The 22,232-nt window shown below is 35.4% G+C and overlaps 1 protein-coding gene across 2 annotated transcripts in view; it reads right to left on the bottom strand.

Annotated features, from left to right (window-relative positions):
- NECTIN3 (nectin cell adhesion molecule 3) overlaps positions 1 to 22,232 on the bottom strand; it is a 139,455-nt gene that overhangs the window by 68,345 nt on the left and 48,878 nt on the right. For both annotated transcript variants that reach the window (XM_027104309.1, XM_027104299.1), the window contains exons 2-5: positions 20,923 to 21,264; positions 11,633 to 11,929; positions 8,390 to 8,507; positions 4,173 to 4,324 (exon numbers count right to left, since the gene is read on the bottom strand). In XM_027104309.1, the coding sequence (XP_026960110.1) occupies positions 4,173 to 4,324; positions 8,390 to 8,507; positions 11,633 to 11,929; positions 20,923 to 21,264 (909 nt within the window). The remainder of the gene's footprint in view (positions 1 to 4,172; positions 4,325 to 8,389; positions 8,508 to 11,632; positions 11,930 to 20,922; positions 21,265 to 22,232) is intronic.

Below are 22,232 nucleotides of genomic sequence, written 5' to 3'. Positions count from 1 at the left end.
CAGTAAAAACTCTGTAGCTATGAAGTATATTTTAGCCTAATAATTACTGTGTTAAAAAATGAATGAATTGGTTCCCTTTTCTTTTAGACTATATAAATTGTTTAAATAAACAAAATCTATAAATGTTAAAGTTTTTTGTTTTTTTTTTTTTTTTCCGGTACACGGGCCTCTCACTGTTGTGGCCTCTCCCATTGCGGAGCACAGGCTCCGGACGCACAGGCTCCGCGGCCATGGCTCACGGGCCCAGCCGCTCCGCGGCATGTGGGATCCTCCCGGACCGGGGCATGAACCCATATCCCCTGCATCGGCAGGCGGACTCTCAACCACTGCACCACCAGGGAAGCCCTATAAATGTTAAAGTTGAAGGATTGCTAAATTAAGTGCGTCTCATTATGTCTGGATTGAAATTCATTCAAATTATATGATTTGAAATTCAAGATTTGCATAGGAATATACTTTGATTTTTAGGCATGAGGAACTTAAGTGATATAAGAAAATTTGCTTCTCTAGTCTCAGAGATGTAAGAGGTATCAGGGAAAAAACACACACACCAAAAGCAACTAGAAAAACACAATTTCAAGCAGTCGGTTAGTCCTGGACAAAGAGCCACTGTACCACCATGAGTAATAACTGAAGTTGAATATTGCAATCTTGAATACTGTACCTCTTGCACAATAACTTATGCCAATGTGGGAAAACGTGTAACAAAATTTCAAATAACTCAGAGTTGCTAATTCTATTCTGTTGTGGGTAGAACTTTTTAGCCTCCAGTCATAGCATACCTTCCTTTTACAAATATTTTAAAATATCACCTATGAAATTTTAAAATATAAATTTTATTATTGAGATTAAAATGTTTTCCTAGAGGAAAATGGGTACATATAACTCACAATGAAAAAGATTAACTTTCTGATCATGTACTGTATAAGTTATGCCCTGTTATTGTGATAAAAGCCTACTAGTAGGCTTTAATAGTCTGTTGGGGAAAGCAATTTATATCTAGGATACATTATATACACTAAGAAGCTCGTAGAGGACCTAACTAAACTCAGTACAGTATACTGTATTAAAGACTGGACAGAAAATTAAGTCTAATTCTTGATGATTACTTAAAGAAAACCATCTCATATAATGCTATCTTTTTCTGAAGTACTCAGTGGTAATTAACTGTGATTTTTCATATTTACTCAAAGTTTTGTTTCGACTCTTATAAGACTTAGTAGAGGTTGATTTTAAAATGTGTAAAGTTTATCATCAGCGGTATATTAGTACCTCTGTCCAAAAAAAAATTTCACATAAATGCAGACTGAATTTTTTATTCTTTCCTGATTATTTTCTTCTCAAATGTATTCATGCATGCGACAAAAGTTTACTGAACACTTACTATGTGCTAAAGATTGCTGCAGAGGGTGAGAATACAGTATTGATTAAAGCACACAAAACTCCTGCCCTCTTAGGACATATGTTCTAGTGGGGGTAAAAACAGGCAAGCATACAAATAAAATATGTAGTATGTCACATGGTAATATGTACTGCAGAGAAAAAATAAGGCAGAGAAGAATGACAGACAGTAATAAAGGGGGGAGAAGAGAGAGGTTTCAATTTTTTTTTTTTTTTGCGGTACGTGGGCCTCTCACTGCTGTGGCCTCTCCCGTTGCGGAGCACAGGCTCCGGACGCACAGGCTCAGCGGCCATGGCTCACGGGCCCAGCCGCTCTGCGGCATGTGGGATCTTCCCAGACCAGGGCATGAACCCGTGTCCCCTGCATCGGCAGGCGGACTCTCAACCACTGCACCACCAGGGAAGCCTGAGGTTTCAATTTTAAATATGGCTGTGAAGGTGATATTTGAACAAATACCTCTTTCCTAGGAAAGAGGTATGAGGATATCTGAAGAACATTCTAGGCAGTGGAAACAGAAAGTGCAATGACTCTGAGGTAGGAATGTGCCTGTTCTGTTCAGAGAACAGCAAAGTGGCCAGGTGGCTGAAGCCAGGTGTACAAGGTATATAATAAGAGGTGAGCTCAGGGAGATAATCTAGGGCCATAATGTGTACAGAGCTTATAAATCACTGTAAAGATTTGGTTTTCATTGTGGGCAAAATGGGAAGTCCATGGAAGGTTTGGAGGAGAGGACCGACATGATCCAACATGCCCTTTAAAAGGATTATTCTGCCTGCTCATTTGATGACAGATTGAAAAGTAGGAAAATTAAATGGCTGTTCTATAGTGAAGTAAGGGTTGCCTGATGGTTTGTGCCAGAATACTGGCAACAAAAGTGGAGAATTGGTAAGGTTCTGTATATAACATAATGAGAGAGCTCATATCAATTTGTTGATGGATGGGGTGGGGTATGAGGGGAAAATTAAAATCAGGAGTAAGTATCAAGGATTTCATGCCCTGAGCAAATGTAAGGATTGAGCTACCAATAACAGAAAAGGCAAACAAAGACTGCTGGAGAAAGAGATTCGGTGGCAAGAGGCAGAAGAAAGATGAGGAACTCAGTTCTGAATGCATATTATACTTCTACATAGGAGGTTAATGATCACTAATACGCAGTGGGACGCACAAGTCACGAGTACTGGGAAATGGACCCAGAATACCAAAGATATAAATTTAACATATCACCAATAGATAAGACGCCAAAATTGAGGCTTGATATTTAAATGATTACATAATTAGAACACATTGAGCCTAGGATTTACAAGTAATATCCCACACCAAATTTTGTACAACAGAAATAAAAAGTAATCGGTCCTTAGGTAACCACATTTTAAATATGGATTTCCTGTGGCTTTAAGATTCCTTTTCTTTTTTTTTAAATAAAAAAACCTCTAAGGGAAGAAAGAGAGACTAATATACTAATAGATTTACACCAAAGCACTGCTGTTGGCAGAAAGGACTAGCTAGAGATGTACAAAGCTCTAATCTTCTTGTGAGATACATGCCAAAAAAAATTGTGTATCATGTGCCAGGCACTAAGTGCTGAGTATACAGTAATAAAAAAAAACAAACACACAAATTGTTTAAATATGAGGATAGATAATAGGTAAATAAATAATCATACAACTACAAACTGTGGTAAATATCATGAGAAAATAATATGGGAAACTGTTCTTAGATTAAGTGATCACAGAAGGACTAAGAATGTAACATTAATGCAAGCTTAAAATTTCTCTAAAATCATGGAAAAGAATCTGAAAAAGAATATATATCTATACATATATAAAACTGAATCACTTTGTTGTAGACATGAAACATTATAAATCAACTACACTTCGATTTAAGAAAATTTAGTTTTAGACTGAACACAGAAAAAAATCTTAACTACCTATTATCTAATTACCATACAAACCTCCATTTCTCAAGATTCTCTTCCTTTTTCCTCTAACTTTCCATTTGTTAGACACAAAGATTGCTACATTCTTATAGTCAGGAGGGAGACGTTTAAAATATTTATATAATTTTTATAAATAAGCATTCCATTGATAATTTATTATTTATAGCTACACCCAGGAAAAATATATTTTTGGCTCCAACTATGTTTTGTAAATACCCAAATATATACTCAGTCAAATTGATAAAAACATTCACAGTGAAACAAATGGAATGCATAAATTCTAAGTTCTTAGTGGCTTATGGACTGACCATAAAGCACATCTTAAATTTTATTTCATTGGAACATTTTCAGTAGCGTTCCTACTTCACCTCTCAGTAACTCTATATGGTATAGCCTCATATTGAGTGACAATGATATTTAATAAGAGGTTCATCAAAATTGATATCCCATTTTATTTATTAGACACATGTGCAGAGTAGCTTACCAAAAACAAACAAAAAAATCCAACATTTATTCTTGGTGTAAATACGGAAGAACCTAGAAGGGTACACACTACCAATAAAAAGAATATCTAATACTATTTAACTGAAAAATTAGCTATATGCATAAGGTCTTAAAATGTATATGAACTTATTGCAGAGACGTTTTGACATTTTTTAAGTAATGGAATGCCACTTTACCTATGTATTTCAGGTAGATTATTTGGAAAACCTCACACTGAGGAATATGTATCTTCACAAGTATAAATTACTGCCTAGATCATAGCGTTATTGTTATGATTGTTGTTACAGAAATAATTTAAATAACTCATTTTGTGAGTAAACAGTAACTTACCTGAAATATAGATGACCTTTTGATCACTTCTTTGACCAAGGGAATTGGTCACTTTACAGACATAAACACCAGAATAATTGAAAGTCAGTGGATGGACAAAATGAAGAGTATTGTCTGAAGCCAATAAACCATCAGGCCACTGTCCATCCAACCTATATTTTAAAAGGCACAAAATTACTTTAAATATCTTCAGATTCTATTCATTGACAGCTATTTAAATAAGATATTATACTTCCTAGTTGTCAGTGAAAGAATCAGTATCCTTTAGGTAAAAGTCACTATGAAATAAAAGCATATGTTATGAATTTTCATTTTAATAGAGATGAATTAATTGATAAAGTCCATTAAGAATACCCATTCTTTCAAAATATCAATTCATATCAATTAATATAAGTGAAGCTAGGCTAACATTAGAGGGAATAGGAGGGAAGGAGAGAAAAAAATATGTGATTTTTAAAGAATTACATTTGGAAAACTGGAAAATTAGAAATATACATTATTTGAAGACATACCCATAGTATCCAAAGAATTAAAATAATTCTCAGTGAATTATGAATCTATACATGATACATCTACAACTTGCTTAATGAAAAGTCATCATTTTAGTATATGATAATGTTTTAGCACCTTCTGTAACATATTTAAAGAGCAACATTTAATACGGAACAAATAAATCTATACTGTGCCCTATCCAAAGATGGTTAATTTCTAAAGCACCAACAAGGGTCTTCTTATACAATAATTTCACTCATAAGGTGAACAACAAAATCTGTGACAACAAAAACCGATGCACCTTTGGTATCAATAATAACTCTTTTTAAATGGTTTCTCTACTAATTGGGTTAAAAGGTCCTATCTGGTGTACACATTATTATAAACCATAATAGGAATAAAATCCCACTACAAGAACTCTAAAACCATTCATTGCAATGGAACTAAGTATACTGTTATACCTCATTTTTCCAACCTTAGGGTATACCCCATGGGGGGGAAAAAACCAATAGGTCTTTATTTTGAAAGTGTTTTTACAGCCCATAAATTATTTTTTAAGATAAGAGGATAAAAAGTGAAGTAAACCCAGGCACTCAACTACTACTACAGTTTGAGCTAAGCAGATTTTCAAAAAGTGCATTCACTCGTTCACTCAGCCATCCATTATTTAATTACTAAGAACTTACTATTTACCATACTCTGCTCTGCTGGTGTTGCTGAAATGCACAGGTAAATAAGATTAGGTCCTTGCTTTCAATGATCTAAGCACATTAGTAGGAGACCAACAACTAATTACACAGGTAATAAGAACACAGAACAATGAAAAGGTAGAAAGAAGCAAATCAACACTGGAGAACAGATGGAAGGATTTTGGTCTGTGATCTCAAGTGCATAAAAGAACAATCAGTAAAATCTTTTACAGTTGCTATGACGTTAATTTGCATTGAAGGATAAAGGTAATATTCTTACATGGTTTAAAGAACAAAAACAAAAACCCCATATCTTCTTCTTAAGAGGACTTTGGAAAGAACATTTTTACAAGCATCAGCTTTCAAAAGGTAAACCCTTTTTCTAGGAGTATAAGAATGAATATGAAGTCTATGTATCTTATCAGTTAGCTCTGTACTTTGGGCCCAAAATTCTAACCCCTTTAATTCTGAGAAATGTAAAAATGGCTTATAATCCTTTAAAGTTGTTTATTCAAATAAGCTAGAAAAATCTAAATATCATATTAAACTCACAACAAATGACACGCTAAGCACCTTCCATGCTCCTGTACCTATGTTACATGATTTATATTCACTGTCTCTACCCTCACAAAAACTCTATGGGGTACCATTATCAATGAGGAAACAAAGGATTAGAAAGGTTAAATAACTTATTTAAAAAAGACATCTCCGGGCTTCCCTGATGGCGCAGTGGTTGAGAGTCTGCCTGCCGATGCAGAGGATACGGGTTCGTGCCCCGGTCCGGGAAGATCCCACAGGCCGCAGAGCGGCTGGGCCCGTGAGCCATGGCCGCTGAGCCTGCGCGTCCGGAGCCTGTGCTCCGCAATGGGAGAGGCCACAACAGTGAGAGGCCCGCGTACCGCAAAAAAAAAAAAGACGTCTCCCAGTACAGACACCAGGATAAGAACTCAGAATTGTATGACTTTTAGAAATACCCTATCACACATCTTAACCAATGCCTTCTTCCCACATTGAAGAAAATGTAAATGGAAGGTCTTCTCTACTTTTAAAACTTTATCTTTGCTAAAAGACAATAGATTGACCAAATATACTCTTTCCTTGCACCCACAAAATACCACCTAAAGTAAGATTAAAGGAATGAAAAAACTATTAAAAACCAACGCGGAGAAAGAGAACAGGAGGTAGAATTCATCAGATGTTTCAATAAACTTTTAGAAGACAGAAAACAGATGGGGAAAACAATATATGCTTTAGGCCAATGTTTCCCAATCAGGAGTAATTCTGTCTCCAGGGGACATACCTGGTATGTCTTGAGACAGTTTTGGTTGTCACAACTTGGGGTGGGGGGAGTATGTGCCGCTGGCTGTAGAGAATAGAGGCCAGGGATGCCACTAAACATCCCACAATTCACAAGACTGCCTCCAACAACAAAGATTTATCCAGCCCAAAATGTCAACAGTGCCAAGACTGAAAACCTCTGCTTTTAGCTGAAGAAGTGCTTGCAGGAGGCATATGAATGAGGAAGCAGCTAGTGTGGTCCACTGAACCCAAGATCTGGAGTTTGACTCACTACTGCAGAAGGCCAGAGTGAGGCAGAGGGCTAAAAATAAGATCAGTTGAAAGTTGAAAAAACAAAAAAACAGACTCCTCTCAACTCTGTACAGATACCAGGCATTTATGTTTTAGGCAAAATAATGAAGGTTAATTCAATAAATAAACTGAATGGCCATGAAAAAAATAATTCTACTCTTCAGTAACTGATATCTGAAGCTCCCCCAGTGAAATAAACTCCTCTCTAGTTGATCACTCGAAGTGGAATCTACCCAGTAGATTTAAGTAACTTTTAAAATAAAATGCTGAAGAGTTTCCACTCAGCATTTTATTTTAATGCATCACTGTGAAATGACTGGACAACTGAGAAAATTAAGAAATATCTACAAAATGAAAGACCAAAAAAACAAAAAAAAGAACCTGGAGGAAAAAAGAAACAATATGTAAGAAGCAGAAAAAACTCTTCAGAGGAAATAATTCTAGTATCTCTAGGAAGAAACCAGAAGATACTACATCCATAAAATACGAAAAGGATGCTATGAAAATGAACAGAGAATAAGAAAACACTCTTAGAAACTGAAAATATGTCAAAAGAAAATTTTCAATCAGTGGAGCAGAGGGATCGAGGAAATCTTGGGAGAATAACAAAAACTGAAAACTAATAAGAAAGAATGTTTAGTATACAATAAATAGGAATTCCAGTACAAGCAAACAAAAAAAAAAAAAAAGCAGGGTTAATGACCAAGGGGAAAAAAAAAAGAAGAAAAGAAAAAGAAAGAAGAGAAGAGAAGAGAATCCACAGTTGACAGATACAATTCTCTAGACTGAGAAGGTGTGAGGCATGGGGGGAGGGGTGCAAACACTGAGAAATACGAAAGCAAACCTCAGTATAGCAGTTTGAAATTCCACAGATAAAGAGAATTAAGGATATTCAGATAGTAAACTACACAAGTAAAGAGAAGCAATTATTAGCCTCAGGAAAAACAAACAGCTTTAGAAACAAAAGAAAACAAAATTCCAGTATACTACTTAACTCTCAGTAAATAATATTTACCTGTCATAGGAAGGCAACGATTACACAGTTTATTTCAAAGTAGCTTAATTTCATTGGGACGATGAAGGTCAGGAATATGTATATGAGTATGTTTATGTGTGAAGGGGTAGATATAAAATTAAATTTTCATTTTCATAATAAGAAGTCAATAGACAGTGTTAAAGATTAGTAAATTAAGAAGCAGCAGTTTAAGACCAATGATGATAAACACCAGAAGGAATTGCTAACATCGCCAAAGTAGCCTCCGAGGAACAGAATCGTGGGGGCTGGAAGGTGGGGAGAGGTGGGGCAGAAAAACACTTAGAAACCCTTAATTTAATTTCCAGCTCTTAGTGTAATCATATATTACACTGATAAAAACTTCCAATATGCATTTAAGAATACTTTTGACTTTTAAATAATTTCTCTTTAGAAGTATCTAACATTATTACCTGCTCCACACAGATTTGAAGGGTGGTGGATTTGCATCAGCATTACACTTGAGATTAACACCTTTTCTTCCTACAAACCAGTTTCCATCATAGCCTGTTACTGAAACCTCAGGAGCGTCTATAAAATAAATGCATTATACAACAGATTATCTTTTGTGAATGATAAATGCAATACACAACGATAAAGCATTAACATAATACACAACTTTAGAAGTGGTGTATTTTCCTTCTCTCATATACATAAGAAATAAGGAATACAGTACTCAGTAAATACTGGTTGACTAAAAGAATGATTGAATGAATGGACAATGAGCACCAAACACTAGGCAGCTATAAGCATGTACAATTCTAGTTATTATGGACACAGTGTAAGAATATTCACAAACCTATAATCACCAAAAGCAAAATGTAAGAGCCCTGTTATGAAATACGCAGAGGTATATGAACAAAGAAAATATAGTTGGTAATTTGATGAGACATGGCATTTAAGTACCAAGTCACTACATAAAACTGCCTTTAAAGAAATGTTTAATTCAAAAGGAAATATCCCCTAAGAGATACCAATTACAAAAAATAAAATAAAATAAGATTCCTTATATTACAATTAATTAATATCCTTTGGGCATGTAAAGATGTGACAAACTTTCTAAGACTATAATCACAACTAAAGTAAATTATCTGAGGCCTCAACTGTTCTAAAACATTAAATTTTTATTCATGGCCTAAAAGTACACAAAGGTCTTTTAGCATATGTGCAATATAATTAGCTAAATGAGCAATTATCCACATCTACCATCAATATAAATTTATACCTTCAAACTGTAAAATCCAATACTAATCATTCATTCAACCACCATTGTTCAGCTCCTATTAAGTGACAGGCACTGTTTTAGATGTTTAGTATACATGTAGACTCTGTATTCACAAAATTTACATTCTAATGGTTACAGGAAAGATGACATTTTAAAAACTTTAAAATCCGTTATGAGGGCCAAGAAGGAAAAGAATACGATACTAAGAGAAAAGATAAAGAAATGCTATTTATGTATGGTACAGGGACGTTCCACCCTTCTGTGAGCTATACAAGTAAACTAGATAAAGAGTACGTGGCCAGATGGGAAGTTAGAGAGAGACCAGGTCAGTCTTTAACTCTGCAGGGAAGCCTGAAGTCAATCAAGCAAGGTTTACAAAAAAAAGTAGTAAAAAAATTAAACTTTTTATACTAAGGTACAATTACCTTAATAATTTAAAAAAATGTCTGCCTCTTATAAATACAAAGAATTAACAAACATTTTTTCTAACTTAAAATTGGTAATAAAAAATGTTACTGAAAGAACAGTACAGATGTATGTGAGTTTAAGTTATTTTCAAAGGAGGAGAAAATAGGTAGTAAAGTATCCCCAAAGAATACCTCCAAATTTTGAGATATGAATTCTGGATATAAGATTTTATCTCCTTAAGCTTTGTTTACATGTTTCAGAGGGCCCAATTAACAGGAGAAAAGAATACTCTGAGAACATTTTAGGAGTAGGCCACTAAATCTAAACCATAATTATAAAGTTTTACATCAGGAGAAATATTTTTACACATTTAGAATTTCATTCAGGCAAACAAAAAAATAATAGTATAAATACTGAAGAAAATTTCAGTCATTATTAGACACAGGGAAGAAAAAAATATATATGAGAAAAATATTAATGGTACTTAAAACCAGGATGTAAATTTTAAAAGAAAAAGTTAAAAGTATGTAAAAGCAAGAAAGAAAAAGAAGAAAAATTTTATTTGGATTCTCCAAATAAGTGAGGCGAAAAGAAGGTACAGTCAGCCCTCTGTATCCATGAATTCAGCATCTGTGGATTCAACCAACTGTGGTTGAAAAATATTCAGGAAAAAAGAAATTCTACAAAGTTCAAAAAAGCAAAACTTGAATTTGCTGCACACCAGCAACTATTTCCATAGTATTTTCATTGAATTTATAGCTATTTACATAACATTTACATTGTATTAGGTATTATAAGTAATCTAGAGATTATTTAAAGTACATGGGAGGATGTGTGTAGATTACATACAAATATTGATACTATGCCATTTTATATAAAGGATTTGAGCATCCTCGGATTTTGGTAACTGAAGGAGTCCTGGAACCAATCCCTCATGGATACCGAGGGACTACTACTAGGACTGTATTTGCACTCAAGAATACAATGGTAATAACATCCATGTAACACAGCTTCTCAAGTTTAACCCTGTAAATGTTTAAAAAGATCCTTAGAATTAGTTTTAAAAACCATTAATTATACCAAGTGTAATGAATATGTGTAAAATTCCATGAATGTCATATCAAAAAAACAAAACAATAACAACAAAAAACAGAACATTTCCTTCAAAAACCTACCTAGATTTATGATCTGTGCATGGATGGAAATGACCCCAGAACCTAAACACTTCTCCTAATTTTATCTTTAACCTACTTAATTTTCATTATCTTTGCTATATGCTATCTACACCATCACTTTTTCTCTTGCTCAAAATTTTAAAATGCTACACAAACAATGTATCAAAAATGAGAAACTTTATAGAAGAGGGGAAAGTATATACACACATGTACATATCCACACAAACATACACACAAGAGAGTATCCCTTAACCAAAAAATTAAAAGCACAAGGTGGGCCAGGTTTGAACCTTATCTAAGATTATTATTATCCCAACGATGACTCTGTTTTACCTTTATGAGGATCTTACAACATGATCAATAAAATCAGACTAGAAATAATACTGAAAAAACACAAATTTTCAAACTAATTAAAATGCATCTAGGAAGTAAAAGATCCTTGCTGAAAACATCATGGGTAGAATCAATAAAAATGAGTAACAGCTAAATTAATTGGATTGGAGAAGGAGCTGTTTTTCGCCAAGTATTGCACATTCTGAGGTATAAATTTCCACAATTCACCCAATCTAGCTTATTTTTAAGGTCTAAAAAGGACAAGGCTAAATAATTTTAAGTTGGACAGCAACTTTAAAATCATTGTCTGTCTTTACAAACATAAATATGTTCTGGTTAAATGGAATTGCCATGAAAATATTCTTTTTTAATTAAGAAAAAATGTCAACAAGGAAAATCTATAACAATATCTGAATATTAAATATTCATACTAAAGACAGCTTGATACAGAATTATGTTAAAGGGAGAAAATAAAATGCATGATGTTTAAAAGGTAAATGTTATTCTTTACTTACACTGTATGTCTAATATGAAAGAATATCGGATGTCCTTTTCCAAGGCTGGATGTTTTACAACACAAGTAATCCGCCTTCCTCTAGCAAATCTGGTAGGAAAAAGCTTGTATTGGCTGACAATTGTTGCTGTTTCATTTGGAAAAGAAGTCGTAGTGGATTCCATTTCACCAAGATCACCTTCCCAATCAATATGTGCAACTGGTTTTCCAGTGGCTGCGATACAAATGGCTGCTACTGTTTCATTTCCTCCATCAATTAAAGAATCTGGCCCTTTTATCAGGCTCACAGTGGGTTCAACTGTTTAAATTTAAAAAAATTAGTTACATTTCAATCAAAAGCGTATTTACTCCTTCCAAGCCACAACTAGCCATATTTCATAAACTTAGAGACAACTGCATATAAAATACACACACATTAAATGCCAACACCAGTTGGATTCTTGGAACGAGAAGATCATGAACCAGACCAAACAAAAAGCAAGACTTTACATAACCATCACAAAGATGGCTCTCCCTGGTAAAGATACACTTTTCTTTACAGGGACAAGTTTTTGAGTTTTCCCCAAAATTAGTATATAAAAAAAATTCCTGCAAATTTGATCATAATTTCCATTAGGAGATTAAAGGTACTACTACTCTGAAAGGAGATTAAAGGTACTATTACTATTACACTACTAAGCCTGTGGCACATGGGCTTAGATGCTCTGTGGCACATGGTATCTTCCTGGACCAGGGCTCGAACCCGTGTCCCCCGAATTGGCAGGTGTATTCTTAACCACTACGCCACCAGGGAAAAGAAAAAGCGGTTTTAATGTATAATGCTTCAATTTGCAGCAAAAATGTTTACAACACATTTAATATAGGTACTGTTAAAATGTAATGTCACTAACAGTTTATTGAAGTGTACATGCTACCTACCTTTATCTGGTATAAGAAAGTTCCTCAGCAGAGGAAGTAACCTTAATATTAGACCCCTTTAATCTACCCTCCATATGTATGCTAGCTACCTCTTCACATTTTCCAGCAAATTTTATATGCTCCTTTCTGTGTAAATTCCTGAGTACTCACCGTCATGAATTCTTTGGCTCAAGCCTATAGGTTACTGTGTGCATTAACTTTTTAATCTAAAAGACATTTTTTCATTTCCAAAATTTCTAATTGGTTCATTTTTTTAATATTTTTTGTCTCAACTTTCTGCTCCTGAGATTTATTTATGTGGGATCATTTCACCTTAGATTATTATTTTGCAATGCTTCTTTTTTTTAGTTTTTACTTTTAGATCATTTAGATTTGCATGCAATTGTATAAATTATTAGTTTTAACTACTGTATGGTTCATTTACTGTTGGACATTGGTGCTATTTCCTGTTTGGTACAAACAATTTTATAAGAAACATTTTCATTCATGTATCTTGGTATATTTGTATAAAAGTTCCTGTAGTTTATCCCTTGGTACTATGTTTATTTCCATTATTTACCAGATAATGCCAAAAAGCTTTCCAAAGTACCAATTTACTCCCAATCTTAGCACTCTGGTTGGTCCAACATACCCACTACAGTTGATAACCAGACTTCTCAATGTTTGCCAACCTCGTAAGTATGTAACAGCATATCATTGAAACTTTGTTTCTAATTTCTCAGATTATGAATGATGTTAAAGATCTTTTCTTGTTTATGAGCCATTTGGAATTTCTTCTTCTGCAAAATACCTATTAAAGCCAATTGTTTTTTTCTTACTGATTTGGGAGAGTCCTTTTCTGATTATATGTGAAAATATCTTCCACCAATTTAGGGCTTGTCTCTTTATCCTATGGTGTGTTTTGATGAGCAGAAGTTTTTAATTCAAATGCATAAAATTTATCAGTTAACTGCTTTTATATACAGGCACACCTCATTTGATTGCACTTTGCTGTATTGTGCTTCATAAATATTGCATTGTTCACAAATAAAAAGTTTGGGGCAACCCTGCATTGATCAAGTTTATCAGCACCATTTTTCCAACAGCATTTGCTCACTTCCTGTCTCTGTCACATTTTGGTAATTCTCACAATATTTCAACCTTTTTCTTTATTATTATATGTGTTATGAGGATCTCTGATCTTCGATGTTACTACTGTAAAAAGATTACAACTGGATGAAGACTCAGATGATGGTTAGCACTTTTTAGCAACAAAATGTTTTTTAAATTAAGGTATGTACATTGCTTTTTAAGACATAATACTATTGTATCAAAACTACAATAAAGTATCACCTCACACCAGTCAGAATAGCCATCATTAAAATATCTACAAACAATAAATGCTGGAGAGGGTATGGAGAAAAGGGAACCCTCTTGCACTGTTGGTGGGAATATAAATTGATACAGCCACTACGGAGAACAGTAGGAGGTTCCTCAAAGAACTCAAATAGAACTACCATACGACCCAGCAATCCCACTACTGGGCGTATATCCTGAGAAAACCATAATTCAAAAAGAGTCGGTACCAGAATGTTCACTGCAGCACCATTTACAATAGCAAGGACATGGAAGCAACCTAAGTGTCCAGTGACAGATGAATGGATAAAGAAGATGTGGCACATATATACAATGGAATATTACTCAGCCATAAAAAGAAACAAAATTGAGCTATTTGTAGTGAGGTGAATGGACCTAGAGTCTGTCATACAGACTGAAGTAACAGAAAGAGAAAAACAAATACCGTATGCTAACACATATATATGGAATCTAAAAAAAAAGTGGTTCTGAAGAACCTAGGGGCAGGACAGGAATAAAGATGCAGATGTAAAGAATGGACCTGAGGACATGGGGAGGGGGAAGAAGGGTAAGCTGGGATGAAGTGAGAGAGTGGCATGGACATACACTACCAAATGTCAAATAGATAGCTAGTGGGAAGCAGCCGCATAGCACAGGGAAATCAGCTCTGTGCTTTGTGACCACCTAGAGGGGTGGGATAGGGAGGGTGGGAGGGAGACACAAGAGGGAGGGAATATGGGAATGTGTGTATACACATAGCTAATTCACTTTGTTATACAGCAGAAACACATCATTGTAAAGCAATTATACTCCAATAAAGATGTAAAAAAAAAAAGAAGACGTAATACTACTGCACACTTAACAGACTATAGTATAGTATAAACATAATTTTTTTTTTTTTTTTTTGCAGTACGCGGGCCTCTCACTGCCGCAGCCTCTCCCATTGCGGAGCACAGGCTCCGGACGCGCAGGCTCAGCGGCCATGGCTCACGGGCCCAGCTGCTCCGCGGCACGTGGGATCCTCCCGGACCGGGGCACGAACCCGCGCCCCCTGCATCAGCAGGCAGACTCTCAACCACTGCACCACCAGGGAAGCCCTAAACATAATTTTTATAACACTGGGAAACCAAAAATTCATGTGACTGGTTTACTGTGATATTCACTTTATTGCAATACTAGCTTTATTACAGTGGTCTAGAACTGAACCCACAATGTCTCCAAGGTATGTTTGTACTAAGAGTTAGCTGTCTACTTCGAGGCCAAATTACTATATATATCACATAGTAATTTGGCCTTGAAGTAGACCAAATTTCTTGTTCTCTACAGAAATTTAAGAGATTGACTTATCCCTTCAAATGGTAAGCACTGTTGTTTAACAGTCTGTGTCCGATAATTCCAACATCTCATGCAGGTCTGTTTCTGTTGTCTTGTTTGCGCTGGCTGCTGCTTGTGGAGTCTTCTTTACTTGTATGCCTGGTTATTCAAGCAGATGAATCCTTGAGTTTGAATAATGAAGGTAGAAATAATCTGAGGCTTAGAATGCAGTACCTTTCTTTGTTTTCTTCTGCTAAGCTAGCTCCTGAGAACACTATCCAGTCCAGGATCTCCTTAATTTCAGACTACTCAAGTGATATAAACCAGGCCTAGAAGTCTATAAGAAGACTGGTTTACTACACGTGTACTATTATTCTTAAAACTGTTAAGCATCTGGGTACCAGGAGAATATAAGAAAGGTTATTAGACATCCCATCTTGAGCAGACTTGCATTCAGATATTTGTCTCTCTCACTTCTCAAGGTTCTCGAAATCTTAGTTCATCATCTTAAGTGCCTCTTCTGAATTGTCTAATGTCCCCAAGGTTGAATACAGATTTCAGCTTTCGGTACTAGGTTTATTTCTCTGTTTCCACCTTCTCTTAGATTTGGTCTAGTTATATTCCACACTATGTTGTTATTTCTTTGAAGTTTTCAATGGTTTTTAACATTTCACTTGCCCATCCCCCACCATGGGAGCGTTAATGTGACTAACCTGTGCCATCAATAGAGGCTTTTATCTTCGAGGAACTTAAAAAATTACCTTAAAGTCAATTTTAAATTGTTATTTCTATTTCTTCTGAAGGGAATCAATCTCCTGGTTGTACACTTCAGTTGCTTTCTAAAGTTACTTTTCTCATATTCCCCAACATTTAAGTTAACTTCTCTGCACCCTTCCCTGTCTAGTAGTTTTGTTGTTGCTTCCTCTTAAGATGCTACCCAATGCCCTATATACTCTGATTTGGGGGAACATGAAGTTTTCCCGGCCCTGCATTAATGCCAGGATTGTTAAGCCTACTTCTTTCTGTTGGTTCTTTCATCCACCTCAAAAGTTTCCTCTCACATGCACATAGATCAGTACTAAGCCAAAGACCTCAGAGGGCCATTCTGTAGGTCTCTAAAGCACACACATTCTCTCTTTCTCTCTCATGTTCCCTTCTTTCCAGTATTCTGTTCCACAAATTCTAATCACCTGTCCAATCTGTCTCTTAAACTCAGTGAGACTAGCATTCTCTACCTGAATTCCTTGTCACTGAGTTGTCACTGGAAACTGCCTAAGGAGGAGGCTGAAGCAATTGTAGAACTCATCTTGTTTATTTTCCTTCTTTCAGGGATCATAATCCTACCATGCCTATTAAGTTGCCTAGTTTTTTTGTTGCTAGAGAGAGAAAGGGTCAATCCAGTCCCTGTTACTCCATCACGTGCAGCAGTGGAAATCTTTTTTTTTTTAATTACAAAAGTAATATTACTAAAAATTGGAAAAACAAAGAAAACTTATCCACAACTGTAATATCTTAATACAGTCATTATCATATTCTTCCATTTCCTTCTCTTATTTGTTTCTAGTTTCTATATAGATGTAATCATGGCATACCTACAGTTTTGTGGCTCATTTTATTTTCAAGCAGCAATACTTCTCTTAACTATAATTTTAACAACTATATAATATCCCATATATCAAAAGGAAGTAACCAATTGTACAACTCTTCTGCTATGGGGCATCTGTTGTTTAGTGTTCCCAAAGCTTTTTGCTATATTACATTTCCTTAATTCACTTTCTATTACTACTACTCCTTTGAAACTCTAATGTCACTGCCTAATCTATACACTCAATACTTTTCTTTGCCTGTTCTCTTTGACTGATTTGGTAAAATTTGATACTTAGTGCAGTTCTTCCCAATCAGTTCCAAAAGAATTAAGTTCTAATGCCTTCAGGTATCTGCTGTAAGTAATGAATTAACTTCTGGGCTATGCATTTAGAATGATAGTAGCTATGTGCCAGCCTTCGGAGAACTGATAAAATGGTCACTGAAATCACTTTCTGTATGGCTTGATTCTCACTGTGGGAAAAAGCTGCTAGAGTAATCTTAAAAACTTTTTTCTTCTCTTGATATGAATAATATTACTTTGACAGTTTTTCTCAAAGCTATCTATTTGAACACCTCATCTCTATTTCTTCCAATCTCTGCCCTAATAAATACTGAGTCTTAGGCCTTCAGTTACTTTTTATAAGTTTCTTAAAAACTTTTATCTGATAAACACTACTACCTGGATGATCCCTGATTTTATTTGCTTTTGATACAAAGCTTGACTCTATAGTTTCTAACCACCTACCTGGAATTGTTTGCCTATGTATCCTCCAACTCAATAAGCCAAATGTTGAGTTCATCGTCTCATCCTCCCAATCCCCAACATGTTTTTCATTCAGATATGCCCATTTAAATTAATGGTAATATAATTTACTCAATCACTAAGGTTCAAAACCTGTTACTGTTCAAACCTCCCTAGTTTATTATATATAGTCAGTTACAACGTTCTGCTAATTTTTCCTTTGTAGTAGTTCCCTTCCTCACTCAAGTGAAAGAAATTAGAAAATTAACTTCAAGCTTTCATGGCCTCATGGCTGAGGCATTATGATTTCAGGACTCTTCATTTCAATCCATCAAAAACACCAGACTCATCATCTTAAATCACAACTTTCATCACATTACTTCTAAATCAGGTCTACGAGTTAGGTATCCCTCTAAGCAAGGTGAGAAGATGGTCAAAGCAGTGTTTCTCAAACTCTACTGTGCATAAAAAGTACTTGCGGATCTTGCTAAAATGTAGATTTATCATTCAACAAGTCTGGGAGGGGTCTGTAATTCTGTATGTCTAACATGCTCCCAAGTGATGCCACTGCTGCTGGTTCATGAACCATGCTTTAAACAGCGAGAATCTGGGACTTCCCTGGTTGTCCAGTGGTTAGGGCTACATGCTTCCACTGCAGGGGGCACAGGTTTGATCCTTGCTCAGGGAACTAAGATCCTGTATGCCGTGCAGTGTGGCCAAAAATAAATAAATAAATAAATAATAAACAGTAAGAATCTGAGAATAAAAGAAGAGAGGTGAGAAGTACAATGCTGTACACTAAGTTTGCATTTCCAGCAATATAAAGCTCAAATTCCCCATCTTAATATTTAGATTACTTTAAAGTGGTCCTGCTCTACCTTTCTAGCCTTTAATTCTTGTATTTTATATAAATCCTTTGGACAATCAACAAATTACTCAGTGGTCCCGCAGAGGACACTTGGCAATGTTGAGAGACATTCTAACTTGTTGAAACTTAAGGAACTGCTACTAGCATCTAGTGGGTAGAGGTCATGGATACTGCTGAACAGTCTACAATGCACAGGACAGCTCATCACAAGAATTCCAGCCCAAAAGTTCAACAATGCCAATTCTGAAGAAACTCTGCCCTAATATATGCTGTTTTCTGCCTCCCTGCGTTGGCTCATTCTCCTCCCTATACTTCTTTCCTTTTTGCCTACCTAAAACCTATCCACCATTCAAGGACTGGCTCAACTACTTTTCTACATAACATTTCTAAACTACAGAGTTTATTTATCCATTCCTATACCCTACTTAAATAACATTTAGTGTATTACTGCTACATACCAGAAACTCTTACAGGCTTTAGGGATATAAAGTTAAATTTTAAAGTGCACAGTTGCAGTCCACCATAAATTTATAGTGAAGAAGACATACAATAAGCATTATGTTAATTGCTACAACACAGATAAGCTCAAGATACAAAGGCAAAAGAGCAAAAAACCCCATCAAATTGCAAAGGGGTAGATATTTCAAGAATGGCTTCCAAAAGGATGTGGTTTGGGGCTTCCCTGGTGGCACAGTGGTTAAGAATCCACCTGCCAATGCAGGGGACACGGGTTCAAGCTCTGGCCCAGGAAGATCCCACATGCCACTAAGCAACTAAGCCCGTGCGTCACAACTACTGACCTCCACTCTAGAGCCCGCGTGCCACAACTACTGAGCCTGCATGCCTAGAGCCCATGCTCCACAACAAGAGAAGCCACCGCAATGAGAAGCCCGCGTACCACAACGAAGAGTAGCCCCCGCTCACCACAACTAGAGAAAGCCCGGGTGCAACAACGAAGACCCAAGGCAGCCAAAAATAAATAAAATAAATTTATTTTTAAAAAAAAAAAGGATGTGGTTTGATGAGTAGTAGTTAAATAGAAGAATCTAGAAGAAAGAGACAGAAGGAAAAAGGTGGCAATCCAGGCATAAGAAAACTACACATGTAAAAATATAGGTGTTAATGAAGTGTAAATAGTTAATTATGATTATAAAATTTGGGTTGCTGGGAGAAGTAGAGCAAGGAGTGGAATAGATGAAGTTAGAGAAGAAGACCCAGCTAAAAGCGTGACTAGTCTTATACTACCAACAGTCGAGTTTTAAACCACTGAGTATTGTGTTAATTTAAGGGGAATTACTAAAATTTAAAGCAAAAAGTCTTATTCACGAGTTCTCTCTTCTACATGCGAACTATTTTTCTATTTTTTCTTGACACTGAATTTTTCTGTGACTTTTTTTACCCCAATGGCTTGCACTTGATTTTTCAGATATTTATGCCCTGCCTTCCAATCAAAACAGGTCTCAAAGGTATCAATTTTGTAAACATAAGTTATATTTTTCCCACAGCTCCTAGGGCAGGCTCTTAAACATTAAAGTCTTCAAATATTTAATGTTATTTCTATTTTTAAATAGTATTTCTCAACATGAAAAAATATATAACATATTTGGACAAAATTTCTTTCCTGCACATCAGTGACCCTGAAATCATGCCATTAAATATTAGAGGCTGTGTAGTTATTTGGTTCTCTGGAAGCAGACACTGAGATCAAATGAGGAGTACAAAAGGCTTATTAGGGAACAACATCTGGGAGAAAAGTGAAGAAGGATTGAGTAGGGAAAGCTATCAGCAGACCTTACAAAGTCCCTGACAGGCACACAGGCAGATTCATAGCAAAGACCACCCATTAAAGGAGTTCCACTCTGGGTGGAAATGGCTACAGTTGCTTTTACTCCTTAATCCTCCCTCTAGTATTATAAAAGTACTCACCAGCTATTCCAAATTGGTTTACCTTTCACTGCAGGTGACTATTTTAATGCTAATAAGCTCTTCCTAAATTCTGCTATAAACTTTAATAGTTTTCAGATAGGAAAAGGCAGAAGATCTTTCAATGCAAGCAACAGACCAAGATTCAAATAGCTATGCAAATCCGCAACAGCAGAAATAAAATCTGATTTGAAAAACAAACATGAGATGTCAATGGCTCTAAGACCACAGTCACTTAAAAAATGGAAAAGCTTATTTAAAGATGGTAATTTAAAGGTTGAAAATTTGAGGGGAAATAATGAAAATAAATGTCAAAGAATCTCAGCACTTAGTATTATAAATAAAAAACAATCTTTCATGAAGAAAGTAAAAGAGTTATAAATTACACAGCTTTATATAGATACACAGATAGATAGGGACAAGATTTAGTTTAAACTGAGAGTCTAGAATCATAGAATTTTATGACAGAACTTGAAAAAACATATCTGAATTATTTTATTTTAAACCTACATTTATATATAATTTCAATTATTTTAAGTTCTTGAAAATACTTTTACAATAATCCTCACCACACCACCAAAATATGCAATTTAAGTACACCTACCTAATACAGTTACAGTTGTAGAGGACTGAGCATTTCCAAGTGGGAAGGTAACAGCTTTGCATATATATTGTCCAGAATCAGAGAATCCTATGTTATGTAGAGTAATTGTTGCATCATTAAGTGAATAGTTTTTAAACAAGACTCTTCCCTGATATTCTCCTTGAACAGAGAATCCATATTGAGGATGATGAACTGCAACAGTCTGTGCACTTTTGCCATGTATCTTCTCCCATAAAATTTGTGTTATAGTTTCATTTCCTTCAATTAAACACTTCAGCGAAACATTCTTTCCCCATACTGCTGTGACATGTGGCTCCACAATAACTGGTCCAGCTAAGGCACCTAAGGAAAAACAAAAAAGCGTGGTTCTTAAAAATGAAAAAAAGTTACATTAACATATTATCAAATTCCCTCCCTTCCTGTTTTCCTCTTCCTTCTTCTCCTTGTGTAAGTACACACACACACACACACACACACACACACACACACACACACACACACAGAGACACTAATGACCGAGTAACAGGAAGGACTGAAAAGAGCTAGATGTTCCCAGGGCTGGATTTAAGACCCAAAGAATGATTCTCAGGTGAATCAAATAATCACCAATATGTGTTCCAGTGGAAAAGCACTAGATTGGGCCAAGAGTAAGCTTAAGAGCAGGTCCTTCCCCAGTCAAGCCACCAGGTAAGGTCCCAGCCCTAGCTGACACCCTGACTGCAGCCTTGTGAGAGACTCTGAAACAAAGGACCCAGCTGATCTATGCCTAGATTCCTGACCCAAAGAAACTGAGAGGTGATAAATATATGCTGTTTTAATACTATTAAATTTTAGGGTATTTTGTTACTCAGCAACAGATAATTAACACATTTAGGATCTGTCAAACCAAATATAATACCAAAGTTTCTTCCTTTGGAGAGTTCCTCTACCAAAAATCTGTATAAAAGACTTCATTAAAGATAGACCAATTGCCAGAAAACATGAATTCAAAAAACACATATAAATGTGAAATTAAGTTTTTCTATCTCACAGATGAAAAAAAACTATTCTACAAGCAAAAGTTAAAATAAAATGATACCAAACTTCACTTTTATAATAATGATTTCCTTCCTAAAAGCAATGGATGAAATATAAATCATTTTTAGGAACATAGGACTAATACTCATGAATACTAAACTCAAGCAAGATGATCTTCACTAACAGGTATATTAGAACATATATAACAAATCCTTGGAGAGTTTACAACTTACATACATGTCCTGGCAAAATAAATGCTCAAACTAAAAAGTAAACCAATATAAGCACTTGAA

The sequence above is a fragment of the Aethalodelphis obliquidens genome, unplaced genomic scaffold (genome assembly GCF_003676395.1).
Source record: "Aethalodelphis obliquidens isolate GAN/ISIS:26980383/991018 unplaced genomic scaffold, ASM367639v1 scaffold1, whole genome shotgun sequence".
In the NCBI taxonomy this organism is placed as follows: Eukaryota; Metazoa; Chordata; class Mammalia; order Artiodactyla; family Delphinidae; genus Aethalodelphis; species Aethalodelphis obliquidens.
This window is presented reverse-complemented; position numbering and strand designations above follow the sequence as displayed.